Raw genomic sequence first — 26,948 nt, 5'->3', positions numbered from 1 at the left:
CCACATTCTGATAACATCCACATGCAGACTCTCTGATCAACTAGAAGTGAGACTGAACGGCGCTGGCTGTACAACCAGAGCTGTCTGAAGCTCTCTTCACCTCGTCTTGAGTACGTATATGGGATTCAGTCTTTCAGGCAACAGCGCTGCTCACTCCTGACAATCTCAGTGCACATCAACATCCCCCGATTCCAGATACCAAATCTGCGGCCGGCCAGCATTTCTTCTCCAGGTAAGGACAATAAAACATTGCCAAGGGACTTGCGACTCGACAATATGCAGTATCAAACCAGCCTGCGGGTTGATACGGATCGTCGCTGAGTTTTCAAGATTAAAAGTGGATGATTCTTCATGCAGGTTGCCTGATCTTGCAATTGTTATTCCTTTGGGGCAGCACGTCGTTTTCGAGAGAGTGTGCTTTTTCTACGTACTAGGAGTAAATCAAAGGGAACCTGCTGCAAATAGTGGGGTTTCAGGGACCAGGGGAAATTTTATTTTATTTTTATGCAAAAGATACAAGGGGAATATTAGAGAAATATTCAGAGGGTAGTTAGGATCTGAATTCAGGCTGTAGGATGATAGAGGCAGAATTGCCTCGCGCCTTTACCGAGGCAAATAGGGACATTGGAGAGATAATTATTTACAGGTCTACAAAAGCAGAGTGGGCATTGACACTGACATGACTGAGTCAGCGGAGACTGAATGGGCTGAGTGGTTCCCTTCTGTGTCGTAAACTTCTCTCATTCTGTTGTATACAGTTCAGTAATCCTCGCAGTGCACTACGGATGGACCACGCGTTCGTCTCTGGTTAACCTCTGAGTGGTGTACTTTTCCCCACACAAGAGTCGGTCACTTCTAACATGCGCCCACACGCAGGCTCGCTTTCTTGGCTCTTTCAAGTGGCATCTTAGTAACTTGAAATTGGATCAGTAAATTAGAGCTCCCAAGTGGCTTAGGGATCAGGCTGAGAGAGCTGGATATGTACACACACACACACACACACACACACACATATATATATACAGCTCTGTATGTATGTATATGTATACATCCAGTTCTCTCCTGTGTGTGTGTGTGTGTGTGTGTGTGTGTGTGTGTGTGTGAGTGTGTGTGTGTGTATGAGTGTGTGTATGTATATAGTAACTCATAGCTAATGACCAGGTGACAGTGACGGTCTCTCCATCCTAATCTTGTATCAATTATTAATGGAAGTATATCGTTATCTGATTATGGGTTACCAGCCCGTGCGACATCCCACATGGACAGGGATGGAAACCACTAAGTAACCTGGTGGATTTTTTTTATATGTAACCTGGTTGATATTGGAAGTTTTTTTTAGACAAGGCTATAATTTAGAAAACGAGTCTTTAAATAGTATTGTTTCCCATTATATCTGTCAGCTCATGTTGGAATAAAACGGATGGGGAATGTTGATGAATTGGGAGTGCGGCGCCGAGCAAAGGAAAGGGGACATTTCTGTGCAAGTGATTTTAGTTTTATTTCCGAGCTAATTTAAAAACACACACACACACACACACACACGTTAAGTACTGCCCGCCCATCATTTCTATGGTTCAGTGTTATTCACAATTGCTGTCCGATCTGGGTTGAAACTCACCAATTTCTCGTCATTCTTCACATAAACGCACGGAAATAGCAAGTCGTAGCTACTGCCCCAGGATAGCGGCGCAGAGGAAATTTGGATCGAAGAGCGGAAAGAGACACTTAAAAGTGATACTGGAAGATTTGCAATGAGTTCCCCCTCTCATATCCAGCGAGTTGGCAGGATACTTGTTGCGCAGTTTTTGACAGTCCGCGTTGCCCGTTGGTGCAAATTGAAGTTGCTCACGCAAGGCAGCCGCTAGGGGGCCGCTGGAGGAACTCGGTGACTCAGCTGGTGCTGAAGTGTCTCCGCTCCTCACCTACTAGACCTCCTGCTCGCTCGTACTCTGGAGGGTTGGCGGGCGGTATTGATCTGAATGGGTAGCCGAGGATCTCAGGCTAACGGTGAAATTTAGCAAAGTTATGAGTAGTGTAACGGAAGTGGCCGAGAGAGTGCCGCTGTTGTATCTGAATTCTAAGACCTGAAGCTCAGATATGTGGAAGCGACTGCCAAACGAAGCAAAACGTGATAAGAAAATTGTTTTTCTTTGTTCGTGGTCAGTTCACTGCACTGACAGCGGTGCTGGGAAAGGGGATTCAACAGGTATCTACAAACGGGAGCTTGGTAAGTATGCGGAATGAAGGACTTTGGAAGGGATTGAGAGTGAAACGAGCTGGCGCTCTCTTAAATAAGACCTGTATGGATTCAATCGACCGAACGACCGCCTGACGGTGCCGCAACTATTCTGTAAAATCCGGTTTAGGGCCCTGCGCAATACCGAGGAAGAGCTGCACTGTCCGAGGTGCTAACTCCAGATGCTTATCGCAAAAGATACCAGGCTCCTTGACCAGTATTAGTTGCTCAACAAACTGATCATCAGGTTAAAAAGCAAGCAGTCTGCTGGAGGATCCAGCAGCCTCCGTGGGGAAAGGGATTTCCGCCACGGATGCTGCTGGGCACGTGGGCTGTTCCAGACTGCAGAGTATCATGTCTCATATAATAATGTCTAATATCAGGTTATTATGACAATGACGTGGGAGATTGCTGAGTAAGAATTGTCACCATATTTCCATCACTACAACAGTGACAACACACTAAGCACCTTAGACCAAAGTATAGAATTCTTCCATTACAGACTGACGGAGAGACAAAGCCCGGAGGATCTCATTGAACCCCATCAAAAATTGAAAGGCCTAAAAAGAGTGGATGTGGAGAGGATGTTCCCTTTAGTGGGGGGAGTCTAATACCAGACAGCGCAGTTGCAGAATACAAGGACGTCTCTTTAGAACAGAGATGAGGAGGAATTTACTTAGCCAGAGGGTGGTGAATCTGTGGAATTCATTTGCGCAGACGGCTGTGAATTGCAAGTGAAGGTTGTTAGGTTGTTGATGAGTAAAGGCATCAAAAGGTTACAGAGAGAACGCGGGAGAATGGGGTTAAGAGGGATAATAGATCAGCCATGATGGAATGGTGGAGCAGACTTGATGGACCAAGTGGCCATATTCTGCTCTCTGTATAATGGTCTCATGGATGGATGGGGTGAGGAAGCCTCTCAATTATTAGAGTGTTGTACCGCCCCAGGGAGCCACATGAGTGACAGCATTGCTACTGGTTTTGAAAAGTGTTATAAAACAGTCCATAATGCATTGTCTAAGAACAGAAGAATGAAAAGGCATTGCATGGTTTATTGTATTTTTTAAAAATTAAGTTTATTTTGATATATTAAAAAAAACAAAACACCTGAAATTGTAATGAATAGTGTACTGCACTGTCTGGGATAAGTGAGACTGAGCTGCAGTCACTTAGGACCAGTCGCCCAGCCTATTAATGTCAAGTTTGGACTGAACTCTGGGCTGCTTCCCAGCAACCTATTCCCAGTCTCACTTACAGAGTCAGCCCTTGCATCTCAACTCAGACTGAGTCCGGCAGAGAGACACCAAAGTGGCAGGGAGACATCTGACTGCACCTCACTAGCAATGTCAGTGCCTTGCCCCATGTACTGCAGTGATCTTTTTAACCACCGGTCTTTACTAGAAACTATTTTCCCAGATCCTCTGAGTTTAGCCAGGGGCGTGAAGCGCTGACCTTGAACGTTGCTGAAGTCCTTCAAAAGACAATACTGGTGATATCTTGTCATACAGCTTGACGTTAACTTGGACAAATGATAGTGGTGTGGGGCAGGGCAGGGCTGATGTCATAGTTTCCCCACAAAATACCCCATCCATCATTTTGTTCCACTGAATGATATCTTAATGAGATTTACCAGTGAGTAAAGGGATGTCAGGAAAGCACAATGCTTGCTGGTAACAGAGATGTTGTCAGTGCTGTTTTACTTTACTGAGCTGTTGTCACCATGAACAGGAGCTCCATTTTGCCCCTTCCCTCACTTAACAAGATTCATACTAACAGATCACATATCACATTGAAATTAGCAACCAGTTAGTCAGTTTCCCATTTCTTTCCACAGACATACTTCAATTATAAGTTGCACCACTGTTTCTTGCATTTTGCCAGACAGGGACCATGCCCACTTCCTCAGTTTTGGAACTTTATCCAGAAGGAGAGAGGTAGAGAAATTCAGGGAAATATCAACAAGAGAGACAATTCTCATCTTAAACACAAGACATTATAAGGATGCTGAAAACCCAGAGCAACACACACAAAATGGTGAAGAAACTCAGCAGGTCAGGCAGCATCTATGGAGGAGAATAAACAGTCGACATTTCGAGGTGAAATCTTTCATTAGCAATGACTAAAATGAGAGCACAAACTCTCATTCTCTGTCTCATGGATTGAACAGCTTGTGATAGGACTAATTGAGCAGCCCGTGATAGGACTAATTGAGCAGCCCGTTATAGAAAGTTTCAAATGCATTGTCTGTTAACTCACACTTAGTTGTTAGATAACTCTTTTGGGAGTCAAATCCACAATTGGTTGTCGGTGAATGATGCTAGTGGTAGGTTTAGGGAGGGCGGTGGGTTGAATAAAAACCAGAATATCTACTGCTATGTCTGGAATAAGAAGACACTGCAGATGCTGGAATATGAAGTAGCCTATGTTGTCATGGCCTTGTAACTTATTGTCTGGCTATCATTTATTAAAGTAATAACAGAAGACAAAATAAAGTGTTAGAATTACAGGCAGTCTGTAATTCTAACACTTTATTTTGTCTCCTGTTATTACTTTTCCCTTGAATCTTGATGTGCTAATGTAATGAGATGATCTGCATGGATATCACACAAATCAACGTTTTTCCACTGCATTTCAGTACATGTGACAATAATAAAACAACTTACCAGTCTAATAAATTGTCTGAATAACATCATCTAGGTTTTAGACACTCATTATCTTGGATACAGTTGCGTTAATACTCCCATCTTCTTACATTAGCTTGCAGCTTCCCTAGTATCAGAAGTCACCATTGTCTTGAGTTTCTCAAGTTCTAATCTTTCGGTCAATGACATGACACATGTATCATAATTCCCTAATGCCCACTAACCAAACCTTTCTGTGTGTGCTGTACACTGACACTGCATTGGTGCAATGGCTAAACTGAACATTTTCTGCATGTTGCAGTAGCTCCTAATTATGAGGGAATCCTGGGACTGTCACTAATTGATAAACCCTGTGCTTTTCATTGCTTACTATTGATGGTTTGACAAGTTATCCAGTAACATGCTAAAGTGTCCTACCAAAAAGGTAATTAGAAGCCACATATGCAATCTCCCAATACCATGTTAAAGCAAACAGCAAGAAACATCTGTAGCTACTGAGTGAATTTTTATCAGTCTAAAATACCTCCCAGTTCCTTTTACAAACAGGTCTGTACACAGTGTATGGGCACAATTTTCCTTCAATAAAAACTATATATCCATGAATGCTTTCTCCTTCAGTGATAGGATGTTTCCTATAGTGGGAGAGTCTAGGACCAGAAAGCACAACCTCAAAGTACAAGGACATCCCTTTAGAACTGAGATAAGGAGAAATTTCTTTAGCCAAAGGGTGGTGAATTTGTGGAATTTATTGCACACAGATGGCTGTGGAGGCCAACTCATGGGGTATATTTGAAGTGGGGGTTGAGAGTTTCTTGATTAGTAAGGGTGTCAAAGGTTACAGGGAGAAAGGGGTCAGAGGGAAAATAAAACAGATAGAATTGTAGAGCAGATTCAATGGGCCGAATGACCTAATTGTACGCCTAGGTCTTATGATCTTATAATAGAAACAAAGTTATTTTTTCTTCATTAAAGTTGACCTAAAATTAGAATTAATAGTTTGGGATGGGATGGTGGAAGAAATATATGGATGTCACGTTATTCCTAAATCTGAGAAAATTATTTGTTGTAGTACAGTAGTACGGTGCAAATGGAAAGTATGGCTACTCAACATTGATTAGATACATTGATAAGATCAATACAATTAAATGGTTTATCTGTTCTTTGTTTCCATTGACTGTGTTTATTTCATGGTTCTTGAATGATTCGTATCAGCAGATTTTTCTTTATTGAAACTCATCACAGACTGAAACCAAGCATTCAATATGGGCTAAAGCACTGTAATGTGCGATCTGCAAAACTGCAAGAAGTCTCAGTATTGAACAAAAAGCAACTTCATATTCTCAATGAATTATGAACAGCCTAAATTAATTTAGCACTGGAGTGCAGATGAGTCTGGCAGAGAAGGATTTATTAACCATTTTCATTTGCTACGGGAGGTGACAATGGGTTTGAATTTTAGAGAGATTGTCCAAACAGTTGATTGACTTGTTGGGCCATTTCATGGTCAAATAGGGAGAGATTGTACAGTAAAAACTGGAAGCACACTTAGACCATATCACTGTGGCTGCCAGTGGCTCAGACGTCAGTAATAAGCCTCTAGAATGATTACAGCAGCCTGAATACTTTCATGAGTACTTTATCTGGTGCACACCAACCATAATCAAAATTCCACTTCTTAAATTTGCAGGATAAGCATGATTACTGGTAACCAAATCTGTATGATTTCTCCTCACCATTACCCTTCTGCCGTGCTTTTTCAGAATTTTGCATTGTGACACATCACATTCAACATCACCATTCTCCTTATAGGGTTTGACATCAATTGTAATATTACTGAATTTTGAAGCTTTCAGGAAGGCATGAGCAAAACATGTTGGGCATTGGAGATATGATGTGACTGGTAATCTGGTCATGTGCCTAAATAATGACAAATGGTTTCATAGTTATGTTAGTTAGGGGAGGTTAGCATCCACCTCTCTGAACCATTGGTAGTAGATTGACTTGAACAAAAGCAGAGGTTGCATTTGCTTCATTAACGCACAGTCTGTAGAGTTATTACAAGAAATAAAATTGGACTGAAGCAAACGTATTTTACAAACGGTTTGTAGATTCTTATGCAGATTTACTTTTGTCTGGTATATCAGTGTAATTCTGAATCATGCGTCTGAAAATTGGGCTTGTATCCTGAGAAATACTGATTTTCAATTGATACAAACAAGAGTTTGTAAATACATTTTCACACAGTTAACGCCCCCTCTTCTTATAACAGCACAGTAACTCATTGGCCCTTTGCTTCCCAGGAATCAATTCTGTTAATACCTATCATTTCAGTGTCACCTGTTGATCCTGGATTACAATATCATGTGATTTTTTATTTCTCTCTTGTTCACCTGAAAGCTCATGCTTCAAATTTCCTCCGTAGAATTTCCAGAGACTGCACACAGCATTCCAGCATCCAATGTGTCATAGACTCAGTCATAATTCGACTGATTAGTTTCGAGTGTGAAAGGCTTGAAGGTCACACTGTGATTCAGGTGGCTGCTCCTAAGCACACAGTGTTAAGATAGGCAGTTTTACAGAACTTTGCTTTGGAAAGTGCTTGCCTTGCAAGGTAAACCAGATAAGAAAATAGAACTTAGAATATAACACAGTACCAGGCCTTCAGCCCATAATGTTTTGCTAACCCTTTAGACTACTCCAAAATCAATCTAACCCCTCCCACATATCCTATCACTTTTCTTTCATCCGTGTAAGAGTCTTTAAATACACCTGCCTCTATCATCAGCCTTGGCAGTGCATTCCTCGCCGCACCTCTTTCTATGTGGAAAAACTATCTCTGATATCCCCCCCCCCATACCTTCCTCCAAAAACTGTAAAGTTATGCCTCCTTGTATTAACCATTTATGTCCTGGAAAAGTAGTCTCTGGCTACCCACTATCTATGTCTTTTATCATCTTGTACACCTGTGTAATTCTTGGTTTGGCTAGCGACTTAATCTAGGGGAAGACAGCCGTCGGCCCAGCCAAACATAAGAAATATTGTTTGGGTGGATGCTGCACAATATGTCCCCTGTTACAAATCAGTACCACAAAATAACAAACAATACACAATATGCGATTAAATGATTAAGCTTTATAATTCTTAATTTGACTATAAGAAACAAAAAAAAGAAAAGGGCCTATTCTCATGAAACAATCTAACGTTGAATGTGACCGTGCTCACGGTTCCGTTCATTTGTTCCCCGTTGACCTCCTCTGAGCGTAGCCAACGCTCGGACCCTCGCTCCTCCTCCACTCCATCCAGTCGTCTACCAACTCTCCCCATTCACATCTTCTCTCCTAATCTCTCCCTGGCAGAATCCCTGCTCCCAGACCCACAAGAAAGAACAACATCCCGCTCATTGGTTAGCATACATTCCAAAGCCCCCATTATCTCTAGTCATAACCCAAACATTGCTGCTACAGAGAAACCATTACCTTAGCAGTGAAATATTACAGAGAGGCCATTACATTAGCAGTGAAACCTTACAGCACGTTGCACCTGTATCAAGTCACCTCTCATCCTCCTTCCAATCCAATGAGCATCCCAGTAAACCTCCTCTGCACCCTCTATAAAGCTTCCACATCCTTTCTATGGTGAGCTCAGCAGAAGTGAACAGAATTCAGATTCAGATTTATTTATGACATGCACCATGCATCCAAATATATGTTGAAATCCATCATTTACATCAACAAGAACACAACCTAAGGACGTGCTGTGGAAAGTCACAGGTGTCACCAGGTATTACAGTGCCTACACAGCATGCCCACAACGTTCAGAAGAACAACCGCAGCAGCAGCAACAAGAACAGAACAAAACAACAGCAAAGCAAGCCCCTTTTCCTCCCTCCCTCCCACCCACCCAACTCATCACACACAGACAGGACAGGACAGGGCACTCCTGGGTCTTCCTCCAGTCCTTGACCCTGGACTCTCAGACGAGCAAATTCTCCGAGTGCGAAGGGCACTTTCACCAGTTATTTTGTAATTTAATTTTATATTGAAATTGGATGTTACTCTCTGGCCCATGTTTATTGTAAAACTTTTTACTTGGAATGAGAAGGCAGGAATGTTTGGCCATTATTCAAGAAGTGATTTAATAAACACAGAATGAAATAGAGTAAGTCTCATTAAAACATCACTGGAGGTTACTTTGTTATGATGAAAATGACATTTTGATTTTCGATGGCTACAAACAAAGATTTGTAAATACATTTTCACACAGTCAATGTTCTCCCTTCCTAAAACAGCACAGCAGCTTATCGGCCCATTGCTTCCATGCTAGTTCCCAAGGAGTCAATGCTATTCATACCATTCACACTCTCCCCATATCTCTGCAATTTACTCCCTCTCACACATGCCAATCCATCCCCTTTGATTGATTTTGTGAAACCCTCCCTTGAGAGGTATTTTATTCTGATCTAATAACACAAGAGCGCGTCTTTAGGGGCCGGCTGGTAGCGCAATGACATAGGCGCCTGACCCGGGAGCGGAGGTTCCCGAGTTCGAAACTAGTCAGGTCTGTCCCCGAGTATGCTTTCCATCTGTGCCGGGGTGAGTGTCGAGATCACAACTTGACCTCGTAAAACAAAGAGAAAATACCGCGAAAAGTGTCTGTGTGAGGAGTGGCACGCCACACAGTCTCTCTCTTTCTCGCTCCACGCCTTGTAAAAAAGCAATGAAAAGTCCATCATCACGGACGCACGCACAGGCACGCAGACGCGCACACTCAAATGCGCACGCAGACGCGCACACTCAAATGCGCACGCAGACGCACACACAGACTCGCACACACGCAGGCACAAGAGCATGTCTTTAGGACGTTAGAAGAATCCAGGGCACCCTGAGAAAACCCATATAGACACAGGGAGAGAATGTACTGTAGAATGTGCAAGCACAGCACAACAGTGAATTTCAGAGCAGGGACACAGGTCTCTGAAGGTATGGGGCAGCACAATAACCTCTGTGCTGCCCTTCAAATTCCAGACTAAAATTTTAGTCTTTTTTCTTCTCATTTTGCCTCACAGCATAGATTGTGTGCCAGGCCCATCAAGTCTTCTGCCAATAACTTGGCCTCCACAGCCTCCAGTGTCTGGAACTGGAAGTTGGAGCTGTGGCAAAGCACAGGCTCTTCGGCCCACAATGTTGTGCCGACCCTCAAACCCTGCCTCCCATATAACCCCCCACCTTAAATTCCTCCATATACCTGTCTAGTAGTCTTTCACTTCCAATGTAAATAATTAATTTTGCTATCCATTCATTGAATAGGAACACTGATTATACATTTTCAGGGAGAGAACCAGGCACACTGGCATTCAACCTCAGTGATTGTTTATTGTTCTTTTCCGCGCCTAACCAGAATGATAACTATATATGTAGGTAACCACTCTGTATTTTCTTAATTTTATTACGTGATGCAGTTGTGACTCGCAAAGGCAACATTTAGTGCACAAATCCAATTGCTCTTGCAAAAAAACAATGGGTCCCCTTGAATCTTTGCAATCTGTTGTGTGAAGATGCTTCCACACGACTGTTTGAAGAAAATCCTTTGATTTAAGCCCAGAGGGGACAGCAATATATTTCCAAGTCAGGATACCATGTGAATGAGATGGAAGCTGCAGGTGGGCCTCTCCTGCTGTCCTGATCCTTTCAGTCCTTGGATGCTGTAGATGTGTGAGCTCCTTTCAGTTGATCCTTGGTGAGCTGTTGCAGTGAATTTTACAGATTGTACTCACTGCAGGCATTGTGCATCAGTGTTGGAGGACATATTGCAAAACAAGTCTCTTAAGTTTTAATAGTGGTAAGCTTTCAGGCAACATAAATTAATGAACAAGTGCTGTCTTTCAAATGTGTTTGATTTAACAAAGAAATTAGCTTGCTCTTGTCTACTTACTCAATAAGTGAAGCGCTACAGCCAATAGCTCCTAAATAAATTTCTGTTCCAGGCCAGTGCATTATTCATTACACATGGGTTTTCTTAGCAGTTAGGTTTTTGCTCAGTTACTTCACATTGTAAAGGCTTGAGAAAGAAGAAAGGATGTTCCTAACTCCTGAGTGCATAATGATACCTAAAGAACTTTACTCCAATTAAGCATCATTGCTGTTTTATTCAGTGCAGAGTTATCTGGGTCTCCTGAAATACTGCTGAAGATATTTTGTCAAGGAATGAGCAGAATTAAGAAATCAGGAAGTATGAAAAATTGCAAATAATCTCCATTACAGATATGTCTCTCATGTATTCTCAGTCTGAGCTGCAAGATCCTCTGGCATAGGTCCATGAGTCCATCATAGTTAGACAGCTCTGTCACACACAGGAGACAGCTCAGTTTGCCATATGATGGCCTGTTTCAGAACTGATAGCACAGGATGAAACCCAGGAGGCTGAAACCAGTGCAAGTATGCTAAAACAAACTAATAACATTCTACAGAGGCTTGTGAATTGGGTTAAGCATATTTTAAATGTGAATAAACCAGCTTGGTCTAATTGTATCCATTCACTCATGGACTGAATTACTACAAGGGGGTAAAGCTACAGCAAGATATATAAACCTGCCTTGCACAATCTCAGAAAACCAAGAATTCAATTGGCTTACCTAAATAATTTGCATTAGACTGTTTAAGCAAACAGATGCACATTCCTACATGAATATATTGGAATACAAATTAATTTCAGGAGAATAAATGAACTTTTTTCTCAAAATCCAAAAAGAATCAGGCCATAGATTTTTATAATCTTAAGATCTTAAGTAGGGTAGATAAGCGGAATTATCATTAATAGCTTGTAGACATGAAACACTGTAGTGTTATAAGATTTTGCTGGGGCTTGCTGGGAAGATAGAAGGATGATTGGAAATTATACTGTAGTTTCCAAATATGAGGCAGAGGTGCTTTCCTTAACTGTTCTGTTAATGCTGATAAACATTCTTATACTTTAGAGGATCATGGAACTCTAAGCCTAATCCTCTCATAACCTAAGAAAATAACTAGTTAGGGCAGAAACATAAGTCAAGTCAAGCCAAGTCAAGTCACTTTTTATTGTCATTTCGACCATAACTGCTGGTACAGTACACAGTAAAAACGAGACAATGTTTTTCAGGACCATGGTGCTACATGAACAATACAAAAACTACACTGAACTACGTAAAAAACAACACAAAACTACACTAGACCTATCTAGGACCTCATAAAGTGCACAAAACAGTGCAGGCATTACCATAAATAATACACAAGACAATAGGCACAGTAGAGGGCGGTAGGTTGGTGTCAGTCCAGGCTCTGGGTATTGAGGAGTCTGATGGTTTGGGGGAAGAAACTGTTACATAGTCTGGTCATGAGAGCCCGAATGCTTCGGTGCCTTTTCCCAGATGGCAGGAGGGAGAAGAGTTTGTATGAGAGGTGTGTAGGGTCCTTCATAATGCTGTTTGCTTTACGGATGCAGCGTGTGGTGTAAATGTCACTAATGGTGGGAAGAGAGACCCGATGATCTTCTCAGCTGACCTCACTATCCGCTGCAGGGTCTTGCGATCCAAGATGGTGCAATTTCCGAACCAGGCAGTGATGCAGCTGCTCAGGATGCTCTCAATACAACCTCTGTAGAATGTGGTGAGGATGGTGGTGGTGGGGGGGGGATGGACTTTTCTCAGCCTTCGCAGAAAGTAGAGACGCTGTTGGGCTTTCTTTGCTGTGGAGCTGGTGTTGAGGGACCAGGTGAGATTCTCTGCCAGGTGAACACCAAGAAATTTAGTGCTCCTAACGATCTCTACGGAGGAGTGGTCGATGTTCAGCAGAGAGTGGTCGTTCCATGTCCTCCTGAGGTCAACAACCATCTCTTTTGTTTTGTTCACATTCGGAGACAGGTTGTTGGCTCTGCACCAGTCCGTCAGCCGCTGCACCTCCTCTCTGTATGCTGACTCATCGTTCTTGCTGATGAGACCCACCACGGTCGTATCATCGGCGAACTTGATGATGTGATTCGAGCTGTGTGTTGCAACACAGTCGTGGGTCAGCAGAGTGAACAGCAGTGGACTGAGCACTCAGCCCTGGGGGGCCCCCATGCTCAGTGTGATGGTGTTGGAGATGCTGCTTCCAATCCGGACTGACTGAGGTCTCCAAGTCAGGAAGTCTAGGATCCAGTTGCAGAGGGAGGTGTTCAGGCCCAGTAGGCTCAGCTTTCCAATCAGTTTCTGAGGAATGATTGTGTTGAATGCTGAACTGAAGTCTATGAACAGCATTCAAACGTACGTGTCTTTTTTGTCCAGGTGTGTTAGGGCCAGGTGGAGGGTGATGGCAATGGCGTCATCTGTTGAACAGTTGGGATGGTATGCGAACTGCAGGGGGTCCAGTGAGGGGGGCAGCAGGGTCTTGATGTGCCTCATGACGAGCCTGTCGATACACTTCATGACGATGTATGTGAGTGCGACGGGACGGTAGTTGTTGAGGCAGGACACTGAAGACTTCTTTGGCAGAGGGACGATGGTGGCAGCCTTGAAGCACGTAGGAATGATGGCGCTGCTCAGCTTTAAAACGAAATGCAAGGGATAGAAGGTTATGGTACCAATGTTGACAAATGGGATTAGTTAGATGGGCACAAAAGGTCAGCATGGGCATGATGGGCCAAATGTCCCATTAACATGCTGTACTTAATGTCAGTCATTTCATGGTTGGTGCATGGGAGGTGCTATCCCAACACTAGCAATGTACTTACTGTACATAGTTAAAGACTAATTCTTGCATAAATCACCTATTAACATGGAGAAAGATAAACACCAGAAAGATTGAGCATAATTAAATGCAAAACTTTGATTGTTTAGGCTCTTAAACTCTGGCATCCCTTCTTTAAAACTTTCTTTTCTCCTCAGAATCACTTCATAGAACCTAATCCATTGCCAATCTTTTCACCAGCTATTCTAATCTCTTTTTAAGTGGTCAGTGTCAGATTCTGTTCAATAACATTCCTGCAAAGCACTTTGCAATGCAGAGCTATGTATATTAAAAGTGCAGGTTTTGTATTATTGATTCACAGGATCAGAGAGAGATACAGCACAGATATACGATTGGCACAATTGTAGAAATAATTTGGGAGGAAGTTGATGTCTGTAAATAACTTTCAGATCATTGTAAATTCAGGGGTATGTCATCATCATGCTGTCAGATTATAGGTGAATACCTTCAGCTGAGCACAAAGTAGGCTACAGTGTAAACCATATGTGACAACATTCTCAGTTAATGATCTTCATGGACTATTTCCATAATGTAATAGTGTGCAAACACAGTCTGCCTTTTATCCACATTGGATAGAAACTCACACACTAAGAACAAACACTTATATTTATTTTTTTTTCTACAGCACAGAAATAGGCCCCTCAGCCCTGCTGAGTTCCTCCAGCATTTTATGCGTGTCCCTCAGCCCATCTAGTTTTCTAAACTATTAATCTGCCTCGTCTCATCAACTTGCACTGGGACCATAGCGCTCCATACCCCTCCCACCCACGTACCTATCCAAATTTCTCTTACATGTTGAAATTGACGCTACATCCACCATGGTTCCTATGAACACTATCTCGCTTTGTGTTCTTTTTGCACTGTTTAAATATTTAAAAATTATAACTTATTGTATTTTTATTCTGATTTTTTCTGTACTACTGCTGCAAAACAGGAAGCTTCATGTCATATCAGTGATAATAAAACTAATTCTGATTCCAAAATTCTCTAAGTCTCTTGCAGGCTAAACCAGTTACAACACTAGCATCTACCCAATAATGTGGAATATTGCCTAGGTACATCCTGTTTAAAAAAAAAACAGTTGAAACCCTGTCAGTGTATCTTCAAACTTCTGCAAAATGATGGAAAATGTCATCCACGGTGCTATCATGCAGTACTTACTCAACAATAATCTACTCACAGGTACCCGGTTTAAGTTTTACCAGCCCCACTCAGTTACAGATCTCAACTCAGCTGTAATCCAAATATGGATCAAAGAGCTGAATTTCAGGGATGAGTTAAGGGCACGGCCCTGGACATCAAGGCAGCATTTGGCTGACTGTGGCATCAAGCTTCCAGGGGAGAACAATCCAATGATTTGAGTCATGTTATTGAATGACATTCTTCTCAGCCCCAAGATATCCTTAGGACAGTGTCCTAGGCTTAAGCATCTTTAGCTTCAGCAAAATACTTCCATCAAAGAATCAATGGGATGTTTATTGATGATCGTACAATGTTCAATCACAGTTGCAGTTCTTCAGCAAATGGACCAGCTTATTCCTGTATGCATCTAGACAACATTCACAAAGGGGCTGATGAATGACACATAAAATTCTATCTTCCAAGGAGAGCTTTTGGGAACCACGGTAGCATAGTGGTTAGCACAAGGCTATTGAAACTTATGGCATCGGAATTTGGAGTTCGATTCTGGCGACCTCTGTAAGGAGTTTCTGTCAGTCCTCCCCATGGAATGCATGTGTTTTCCCCGGATGCCCCGGTTTCCTCCTACAGGCCAAAGGCACACCGGGTAGATTAATTGGTCATTGTAAATTGCCCCATGATTAGGTTAGGGTTAAATTAAGAACATCAGGTGTTGCTGGGCGGCACAGTTTGAGGGGCTGGAAGATAAATAAATAAATAACAACCCACCCTTGGCATTCAATGACATAACAGTACCGAGCACCTCCACCCAGCCCTCATTAATATCCTGGCATTTACCACCTGGAAATAAATAAACTATTGGTACATGGAGCTTAGAAAAATAGAGGGCTATGGGTAACCCTAGGTAATTTCTAACTAAGTACATGTTCGGCACAGCATTGTGGGTCGAAGGGCCTGTATTGTGCTGTAGGTTTTCTATGTTTCTAAACTGGACCAGCCAGTCAAAACTGTAGTTAAAAGATGAGTATTCCCAATTGAGCAGCTCATCGCTTGAGGCCTCATGGGCATTCTACTATCTACAAGGCACAAGTCAGGACTATCCTTAAGGACTCTCCAATGACACACAAGAAAGCCAGCAGGATGCAGGGCAAAGCAACTATCCCACCTGCTGTGGCTGCAATGTATATAGTCTACAAAATAGAAAATTACTTCTCCGAGCTACTCCAATGCCAATGTCTCTGTCAATTGGATGATCAAGGGCAGATGGTGCCAGGGAACTCCCGCATGTTTCTCATTAAGCTGTACACCATCCTGACTTGAAAATATACTGTTGTTCCCTCATTATCCTTGGGTCTAAATCCTCGAGCTCCCTCCTGAATAGCAATGTGGGAGTACTTTCACCGGAAAAAGATAACTCACCGTCAAGTTCCTCACTGTCAATTACAGATGTGGATAAATTCGGGCCTGGATGTTAGGCCAGGACTTGAGAAATGCATAAATAAAACAAATAACCTTCCTCAGGACCCTAAATGCTTGTCTCTGGAATCAGACCCAATCACTCAATGTTTATTTAAATATATTGTTGAACTACATAACATCTACATTTAACAGCAACAATGAACTCAGTGGCATGCAGTTAAAATAATTTTATCCAGATTGCTTTTTATTCATAATGAGAATGTATTGAATTTCCTGAGTTAACGGTTATAATTTTTCTAAATAGAGGAAATGCATGTAGGTGCAGGCCTGCTGTGTGGTGAACTGGTGGTCCTCAGCTATCTGCCAAAACCTGAAGGATGATGTAATTGGCAAAAAAAACCCACAATATATACACAGCCTCAACTTTCCACTTCTCATTGGCTTTTCCTGCATTTCATTTCATTAACGTTATAGATCGCCCAATCCGTCTCCCATTCTATGTTGCGTCTCATTGACATATAAAAGGCCACACCGGGAGTACACCGGGCCATACTGTGAGGAGGTTATCCCAACACACTCACAGGTGAAGCGTCATCACACCTGGAAAGACTTTTTGGGGCCGTGAATGGTAGTGAAGGAGCAGGTGTAGGGGCAAGTGGCACTTTCACTTGCAACGATAAGTATCAGGAGGGAGGTCAGTGGGGAGGACAATGGGCAAACGAATCACATTGAGAGCAATCCCTGCAGAAAGTGGGAAGTAGGGGGAAGGGAAAGATGTGGTTGGTGGTGGGATCCCGTTGGAGATGGCAGAAGATACAGAGAATTATGTGCTGGACGCAGAGGCTGGTATGGTGGTAGGTGTGGACAAGAGGAGCCCTACCTATCCCTGGGGGGGTGGCAGGAGGATGGGGTGAGAGCAGACATGTGTGAAGTGGAAGAGATGTGCTGGATTTATTTAGAATTATCTGCACTCAACAAGGTTTTATCCCCTTTATTTATTGAACATGGTTAGCATACATGCTCTACAGAGTAAGGTAGAACAAATATGTTCGCTATTCATTATTCTTCATGCTCTTCATTATTCACTGAACGGTCTTGTTGCTGAATCAGGTACTATTGACATCAAATTAAAATAGCACCTTTAACAGATGAAAAAAACGCTTAGATGTATCAAGTTGTCAGGCAAAAGATAAATGAAGATGAGACGCAGAGAAAGATGTTTGCAGAAGTGAGACAAGACTTGTTCAGAGAGATGAGATTTTGGGAGTACTTCAACAGAGAGAATCAGAATCAACTTTAATGTCATTGGCATATGTCATTAAATCTGGTGTTTTCTGGCAGCAGTGCATTGTAATACATCATTTAAAAATCTGTAAATTAGAGTAAGAAGTATATGTAAATATAAAATTAAATAAGTAGAGGAAAAAGAGAGGGAGAAAAAGTAGTGAGGCAGAGTACATGGTTTCATGGATTTATGGGCTATTCAGAAATCTGATGGCGGAGGTGAAGAAGCTGTTCCAGAAATGTTGAATGCATGCCTTCAGGCTCCTTTACTTCCTCCTTGATGGTAGCAAGGAGAAAAGAGCATATCCTGGGTGATGGGGGTCCTTAATGATAGATGCTGCCTTTTTGAGGCATCGCCTTTTTACAGTATCCTCCACGCTAAGGAGACTTGTACCCACGATGGAACTGGCTGAGTTTACAATTTTCTGCAGTTTTTTCCCGATCCTGTGCAGTGCCTTCTATACACCAGACAGTGATACGTCCAGTTAGAATGCTGTCCATGGTACATCTGTAGAAATTTGCGGGAAGGAAAGGTAGGAATGTTGAGGCAGGATGTTTCAGAGCTTGGGTTCAGAGCACCTGAACGTAACAGTAGAAAAGTGAAACTTGGGGATGAATAGATCAGCAGAGGTCAAAGTAAGAGGGTACTGAAGTCTCTAAAGGTTAAAAAGCTGGAGACTAATTCAGAAATTGGGAGGAACAAGATGATAGAAGTACAAGAAGGTACTTGACATTGCATAACTTGAAACCAATGTTGGTCCTCGGGAAGAGGGGAGATAGAATAATGGGATGAGTTAGGACACTAGAATACAGTTGGACTACTCAGGAATATCATAGAATAGTAGAATTTATAGGTAACAAAGGCAGGGATGAGGATTTCAGTAGATGAGTTTTAACATGGATAAACCATAACTGTAGCTTCAGTTTGGCACTTTATAGTACTAGCAATAGAAATTTTGACCCAGTTAAACTGTGGTGTAACTGGCATGAAGGAATCTTTTCTAATAAAAATAAAGTTAAAGATAGTTGACTCTTTATTATTCTTTGATGGAAGATTGGGACAAAGCATTCCCCAAGCTAGATCTCTGTGTGAGTCCATAGTGTGGAGCTGTCACTGTAATGTGGTCCTGCTGCTTTTCAGTGTTGCTATTAAGAAACCATTAGTAAACAGTTTAGTAAAATCTATGACTCTGGCCAGCACTCATTAATGGACATGCAAATAGCATTCCAGGAAATGTTTTACTGGGATAAAGGGCATAGAGTTTAAAAAGATAAGACCATTCCAGCCACAGCATTAGATGAATGACTTTTTAAGCCTGCTCTTTTCTTCGTAAACTATTAAGCTGAACTTTTCCCATACTATTGCACACATTGCTTTCTTATTCATGTGAATCTAACCTGCAAGAACAAAACAAAACAAGAAAAAAGAGATACCAAGAAACATCGGTGGAGTGAAAATTATCTCTCTCCTTGCAGGCAAAAGGCCTTTTGCAGAATTCTAATGAAAGATTATGGTCAACCTTAACCTAGTTAACTGAGCTTCCCATTCCTCAGATGACGTTGGACCTACTGTTCAAAGTTTATTATCAAAGTATGTATACAATATACAGCCTTGAGATTCAACTCCTTATACTCAGCCACAAAACTAAGAAACTCAATCAAACCCATTAAAAAAGACCATTTAATGCAGTAATTTATAGTTTTGTTTGCTAACAGCAAACCTTCACTGTGCTTCACCTAAACTTTTATTTCAGATCTTCAGCATTTGAGTTTCCTCCATAATACCCGCCCCCTTTTAAAATAAGAACATGATGTCCTTTTTACATCTTATTTATTTGTTAGCTTTGTCTGGGTTTGCAATAAAGGTCTTGGTCTTGTAGCTTTGATATTAAAACAAAGTAATTTTCATTAATTCAACTACCTAATAGATGCATTGCCTTATTTCTCTTTAATTTTCTTTCAGCTCATTGGAAAAAATGAGCCCATTTGTAGTTAATGATGAAGTTCAATTTGCAATAGGTAGGGATAACATCTTCAAACTTTGACTCCACATACAATTCACGTACTTTGCAAAAGGATGATAAAAAATTCTTAAGTCTGACTTTTCTCCCTTGAATGGTATCTGATACCACAGATGTCAGCAGAAGGCTGGCATCTATTTCACCTTTACAATATTAAGTCAAGGGTGGACACCAAAATATAATCATAGGAGCAAGGTCAACCTTCCTTCCCAAGGGGGAAACTCTCAACTCTGTGCAGTGCTCCATCTAGTGGAGGGGCTAGAGGTGAATAGATAAAATCAATTTAATGCTGCAGTCAAGGTGAAAATTAGGCAGGGGACTCAAAAGAGCCATCTCCTGCTTGTGAGAAGACTCATATTAGTTGTGACTGGTGTAGCTATATGAGGACAGCAAACTGGTAGATAGAGCAGTCCCTGAATTCGACTCCTGAATTCTCAAGGTTATATGTTCCACATGTTGTCCTATTAGGGATGGCTGAGGGGATCTTTTGCCAATGAAAGGTAGATGGTTAACTAGAGAATAAGCATTAGCATGTTCAGATGTTGGATTTAGTGAAGGGGATGAGTTTGAGAGGTATAGGCCTCCACAATAACATTAGGAACAAGGGCATCTGTGGAGATATTTAATGTACCCCTGAAAGTGTAATCAAATTTAAATCTAGGTTTCAAATTGTAAAACCCCTTACCCAATCTATTCAGTTCTCTTTTTCATCATTTGAACATGATCCAAAACCAGTGAGCTCTGATCAAACTGGATGCTTTAATGATACATTTGCACATACTTTTATCCGGCTCAATTCAGCCTAATATTACCAAGTCTGAATAGTATACTTAGACTACATATAAGTGTACCTAGACTGCTTAGAAGCATTATACTGCATATGTTCAGTGCTGGGCAGGTTAGGTCAGAGATGGAGAAAAGTCAGAACTGCTGGTGCTCAGGTTCAAGTTGGCCAATGTTTTAGCTCCATAATCAAGGTGACCTCCTACTTTAGATGTGGAACATCAAGGTAAGGTAGAAGAACTGGAACTGGTGTCTGGGGTGGTCCCACCTCAGAAAAAAACACCAACTTTCACCCTCTGATTCTGAAACCTAGGGCATAGATAAGTTGCACTCGATCACATTTAAAAGTGATTCTGGCACTGGATAGGTCTGATTGGAATAATTATATTTTCCTTTGAAGTAAGGACAGTAATGCACCTATTGTGTCAGAAGTCAAGGAATGATAATGAAATCGGTATTTAACTGTATAGAATATTACTTCACTCTCTGTTTTTTTTTTCTGTAGGATGTATCAGAAGTTCATCATCCTCCTCTTCCTTGTTGGGACATTAATGGTGGCAGTGGAATTGAAAAAAAACCGGCCTCCCGGAGCCATTCCTCCCCTTTACAAGGGAAATACCAACAGCTCAGAGAAGCGCAGGAGATCCGACGTCCTAGCGTCCAGCCAAGAGGCGCTAGTGGTGACAGAGCGCAAGTACCTGAAGAGTGACTGGTGTAAGACCCAGCCCCTCAGGCAAACCATTAACGAGGATGGTTGTCTGAGCCAAACTGTCATCAACAGATTCTGCTATGGACAATGCAACTCCTTCTATATCCCCAGGCATGTTAAAAGGGATCAAGAATCTTTCCAGTCCTGTGCCTTCTGTAAACCACAGAAATTTACTACCCTGACTGTCAAGCTGGACTGCCCTGACCTGCAGCCTCCCTTTAGACACAAGAAAATCCAGCGAGTCAAGCAGTGCAAATGTATGTCAGTAAATGTGAATGACTGGAGCAAGCAGTGAGATAAGATAAACAACTACAGCCTCCCCAGTTAGTAGGAAATACACCCGACTTTCAACACAGCCATCAGATACATACCTGTAGAAAACAAATACTGTACAAAACCTGCCCTAATGCATGAGCAACATTTTTGAGTTTGAGCATGGCCAGTATTTAGGTGGGAGAGTTGGGCTACCCTGGTCATCCAAACACTGAATACCTGTAAAAAAAAATCTTAATTGTTACAGAAAAGAGAACAAAATCCTTCTGACAAAATTTTGTTTAAAAATAAATTCCATTCTAATATTACAAGCTGCCCGAAACCCATTTGCCGGCTCCAAATAGCTGAAATACAGCCGTCCCTATTCTGACTATCTTTAAAGATATTTTCTTACAGTCTGGACATTTTCACTTTCATTTTGCTCACTGCTGTCGCCCATGATTTGATACGGATGTGGTGCCAAACCAGATAGGAGACTTTTTGATGGTTCAATGCAGATAAGAGAATTTGAACTGCTTAGACTGTGGACAGACATGAACTGTGCTCCTGGTGCACAGAGACAGAGCCTGGGAGTGAGCCAGTACTCTGCGCCTCTGAACAGCCAAAAATCCAGGTCTTCAACAATGTTTTACATGGGATTATGCTGATCAAACTGCATTGAAGATAATAGTATATATTTAACTATTCAAAACATTTTTTTAATTATTATTTTCCTTCTTTGGCCTTCTGTATTTCAGTATTCATGACCATAATTTTGTACATACAAGTATGAATTAATGGCACTTTTCAAACATTATCTCAATGGAGCTGAATATAGAAAAGGCACTAAATTGACAATGGATTATATTTCCTCTTTTCTTTTATAAACGATTATTGTTAATATATGATGAAAGTGTAAATTAGTACAGTTATTTGTTGTATATTCTTTATTTTATCTTTTTTAATTGCATGTGGACAGTATTTTGTTCTGGTGTTTCAGAAGTGACAGCGAGCCGTGTTGTGCGGTCTCAATAATACATCATTGTAAGAGAAGGTAGTTATTCCACTATATGTTTTTGTTGCATTTAGTATCGCATAGAAATGCAAGTTGAAACTTAACTGTCAGAAGGGACATGGTATTAATTAAGAAAAAAAGTTTGTGCCACAAATATTTTTGCTCAATTAAGCCCACTCATTACAGTGTAGATACACAAAGTATTGCTGCAGATTATGTAGAACAAAGGGGAAAACCATTTATTGCATTGCTGTTTTACACATGAAAAGATTTTAAGCACTTGGGATCTAAAAGGCATAATGAGCAAAACATGCAGTTGTAACAGTAAAAGCTTTTTAGTTGAACAGATCAGTTTGTTTACAGGCAAGTACATTTTTGTTCTGCAGATTTCATCAAACGTTGTTCAGAGGCCATTGCAGGGTGATTGTAACCCTTGGTGCAATGGTGGAATTCTATTTAATAATTGAATCTCAATATAATGAGCAAAATGCTGGATTTAAATTGACTATTGTCTGGGTTTGTGGTTTGGTACTGATGATCCCAATCTGTTGACAATAATACCGAGTAACAGCCCTGGGTCTTTAGCAGTGGTGGCGTGGACCTGCATCTTTTCCCTCGCAACTTCGCAATATTTTGACTGTGGTCTGCCTTTCTGGACCATTTGCCGTAGCTATTCAGTGCTGGTTTCCTTCAGTAGAGCTACAACATGGAAAAAAGTTTTTCATCCGATTGTACAGTTGATTATGACTTCTTAGGAGTCAATTTGACTTTGGCAGATTCCCACATTCTGGTTTTTAAAACTCTTCCCTTGTCCAACAGAAGCTAGTTTTCCTTAGTCCTTAGGGTTTAATATTCTACTTGAGTTATTGAGTCATAGAGGACTACAGCAGAGAAACACACCCTTTGCTCACTTAGCCCATGTTAAATTGTTATTCTGCCTAATCCATAAGACATAGGAGCAGAATTTAGTCCATTGAGTCTGTCCATCATGGCTGATATATTATCCCTCTCCACCCCATTCTCCTGCCTTTGCCCCTTAACCTTTGACACCCTGATTAATCACGAAGCTATCACCCTCCGCCTTAAGTATATGACTTGGCACGCCCAGCCATCTGTGGCAATGAATTGCACAGATTCACCATCATCTGGCTAAGGAAATTTTTCCTCATCCTCATCTCTGTTCTAAGTGGAAGTTCCTGATTTCTGAGTCTGTGCCCTCTGGTCCTAGACTCCCCCATTATAGGAAACTCCCTCTCCATATCTGCTCTATCTAGGCCTTTCAATATTTGAAATGTTTCATTGAGATTCCCCCCCTCCCCATTCATCTAAACATTCATCTACAGCCCTAGAGTCGATAAACACTCCTCATTTGCTAATGCCTTCACTCCTGGGATCAGTCTCGTGAACCTCCTCAATGTCAGCACATCTTTTCTTAGGTAAGGGGCCCAAAACTGCTCACAATACTCCAAGGCAGTCTGATCAATCCCTTATAAAAGCTCAGCATTATATCCATGCTTTTGTATTCTAATTCACCCAAAATGAATGTCAACATTGCACTTGCCTTCCTCGCCATCAACTTAAGGAATCCTGCGCAATGACTCCCAAGTCGCAGTGCAGCTCTGGTTTTTGAAATTCCTCCCCATTTAGAAAATAGTCCATGACTTTATTCCTTCAACCAACATGCATGACCATGCACTTTCCTACACTGTATTCCATCTGACACTTTGCCTATTCTCTCAATCTGTTTTGCAGACTCCCTGCTTCCTTAACACTACCTGCCCCTTCACTTAACTTCATATTGTCTGCAAACTCTGCCACAAAGCCATCAATTCATTCATCAGAGTCATTGACATATAGTGTCAAAAGAAGTAGTTCCAACAACGACCCATGTGGAACACCACTAGTCACTGGTAGCCAACCAGAAAAGGCACCCTTTATTCCCACTCTTTGCCTCCTGCAAGTCAGCCAATTTTCTATCCATGCTAGCATCTTTCCTGTAAAACCAAAGGCTTTTATTTTGTTAAGCAGCCTCATTTGCAGCACCTTCTCAAAACCTTCTGAAAATCCAAATAAACAATGTCCACTGACTCTCCTTTGTCTATCCTGCCTGTTATTTCCTCAAAGAATTCTAACAAATTAGTCAGGCAAAATTCCAACATCTTCACAACCACTGAAGTCAGGCTGACTGGCCTATAATTTTGTTTCTTCAGCCTTCCCTCCCTTCTTAAAGAGTGGGTTGATATTTGCAGTTTTTCAGACCTCTGGAACCATTGCAGAATATGGCAATTCTTGAAAGATCATTATTAACGCCTGTACAATCTCTTCAGCTACCTCCTTCATATCCCTGGGATACTCCATCTGGTCCAGTGGACTTACCTACCTTCAGAGTTTTTGGCTGCCCAAAAGCCTTCTCCTTAGTAACAACACTCACTTCTGCCCATGACACTCTCACATTGCTGGCATTCCACTAGTGCTTTCTGCTGTGAAGATTGATACCTGTTCTGTTTGTCATTTCTTTGTCCCCCATTACTACAGCATCATTTTCCAGCGGTCCAATATCAACTCTTATCTTTCTTTTACTCTTTATATATCTGAAAAATGATTTTGTATCCTTTTTATGTTATTGACTAACTTACCTTCCCTATTTCATCTTTTCCCTCATGGCATTTTTTAGTTGTCTGCTGTTGGCTTTTCAAAGCTTCCCAATATTCTAACTTCCCACTAATTTTTGTTCTGTTATAATTCCTCTCTTTCACTTTTATGTTGGTTTTGAATTCCCTTGTCATCCACGATTGCGTCATTCTGCCTTTAGAATGCTTCTTTGTTGGGATGTATCTATCCTGTGCTTTATGAATTGTTCCTCAAAACTTAAGCTTCCATTCAACTTTGGGTAGTTCCTCTCTCATGCCTCTGTAATTCCCTTTCTTCCACTGTAGTACTGATAGATCTGATATTAGCTTCTCCTTCTCAAACTGCAGGAGGAATTCTATCATGTTATGATCACTGTCTCTTAAGGGTTCCTTTAACTTAAGCTCCCTAATCAAATCTGGGTCATTACATAACACCCAATCCAGAATCACCATTCACCTAGTTTGCTCAATCACAAGCTGCTCTAAAAAGCCTTCTTGTAGGTATTCTACAAATTCCCTTTCTTGGGATCCAGTACCAACTGGATTTTTCCAATCTACCTGCATATTGAGATCCCACATGATTTTTGCAGCAATTTTTTTACATGTATTTTCTATTTCCCAATGTAATTTGTAGCCTACATCCTGGATACTGTTCGGAAGCCTATGTATAACTCCCATCAGGGTCTTTTTAGTCTCATCAACCAACACCTGGATAATAGCCCTCCATAACCCTCCCATCCAAGTACCCATCCAAACTTGTCTCAAATGTTGAAATTCAACCTGTTTCTGAGTGAAGCCTCCTCTCAAATTCCCCTGAAATATTTTACCTTCACCCTTAGCATATAACCTCTAGTTCTAGTTTCACCCAATCTCAGTGAAAAAGCCAGCTTCATTAATCCTATTTATACCACTCAAAAACTCTCTTCATTCTCCTATGCTGCATGTAATGTAGTCCAACATATTCAACCCTTCCCTATAACTCAAATCCTCAAGTCCTGGTAAAATCCTTGTAAATTTCCTTTGTACTCTTTTTAATCTTATTGAAACATTTCTTGTAGGTAGGTGACCAGAAATGCACACAATACTCCAGTTTAGGCCTCACCAACATCTCATAGAAATTGAACATAGCATTCCAATTCTCATCACTTATCAACTTTATTCATCTTCACGGATTCATTCTTGGATTGTTTCTCAATCAGATTTCAATGTTGGAGTCTTGAACTGCCACTAGATGTTAAAATCAAAATAGAGACAATTCATGTGAAAATTCACAGTGTTAATCAAGATTGAACTCTGAGCATTTGATGTCTCAGATTCAAAGACTTCAGTTGAGTAACATTCTAGTCATTTATAGATAGAACGAACTTACTTCCGTCCTTCCTACAGTCTGGTTTGTTTCCTTTCCGTTCACTCATTGATAATATCTGCATCCTTCAAATCCCATAGACAACCTAATCATCAAATTGTAAGATGTCTACCAATGCCTACAATCACATTTAGAAACACATTCTCATCTTACAAAAATCATACAGGGAATGACAGGCATCAGCTTGGATTTGATTTGTTCCAAAAGTTAAGTTTAATAATTTTTTAAAATCAGAACAATGTAACTTCGTATTGAGGTTCATGATATATAAAGAAAGTTGCCTTGTACTGGCTAGAAGAGCTTACAAAGGTTTATGGATACTATTAAAATGAAGAAGTGCTATCACACTGAGAAATATGATTATTTTAAAGTTACTCTGTAAATTATATAGAAGAAAATAATAAATAAGTTCTTGAATTACAAAGAAATTGTCCATTGTCTCAAGTTTGTGATTAAAGCCAATAAATGTTGGAGATAAGCAGGTCAATCAGTATCTGTGGAGTGAGAATCAGGTTAATGTTTCAGCCAATTAACTTTTTATCACATGAACTTTGATGTTTGTGAATTAGTTCTCTCTAACACATCATACTTTATACTTTATACGTTATTGTCGCCAAACAATTGATACTAGAACGTACAATCATCACAGCGATATTTGATTCTGCGCTTTCCGCTCCCTGGATTACAAATAT

The 26,948-nt window shown here is 41.1% G+C and overlaps 1 protein-coding gene across 1 annotated transcript; it reads left to right on the top strand.

Annotated features, from left to right (window-relative positions):
• On the top strand, positions 1 to 26,659 carry grem2b (gremlin 2, DAN family BMP antagonist b). Its single transcript, XM_072264912.1, has 2 exons — positions 1 to 232; positions 20,790 to 26,659. The coding sequence occupies exon 2, from the start codon at positions 20,791 to 20,793 to the stop codon at positions 21,286 to 21,288; it is 498 nt and encodes a 165-aa protein (XP_072121013.1). The 5' UTR covers positions 1 to 232; position 20,790; the 3' UTR covers positions 21,289 to 26,659.
• The last annotated feature ends 289 nt before the right edge of the window (positions 26,660 to 26,948 follow it).

Source organism: Mobula birostris, chromosome 8, assembly GCF_030028105.1.
Source record: "Mobula birostris isolate sMobBir1 chromosome 8, sMobBir1.hap1, whole genome shotgun sequence".
Taxonomy (NCBI): domain Eukaryota; kingdom Metazoa; phylum Chordata; class Chondrichthyes; order Myliobatiformes; family Myliobatidae; genus Mobula; species Mobula birostris.
This window is presented reverse-complemented; position numbering and strand designations above follow the sequence as displayed.

What these genes read in the sequence shown, in the direction of transcription:
- grem2b (XM_072264912.1), top strand. Translation starts at nt 20,791, where the DNA reads ATGTATCAGAAGTTCATCATCCTCCTCTTCCTTGTTGGGACATTAATG.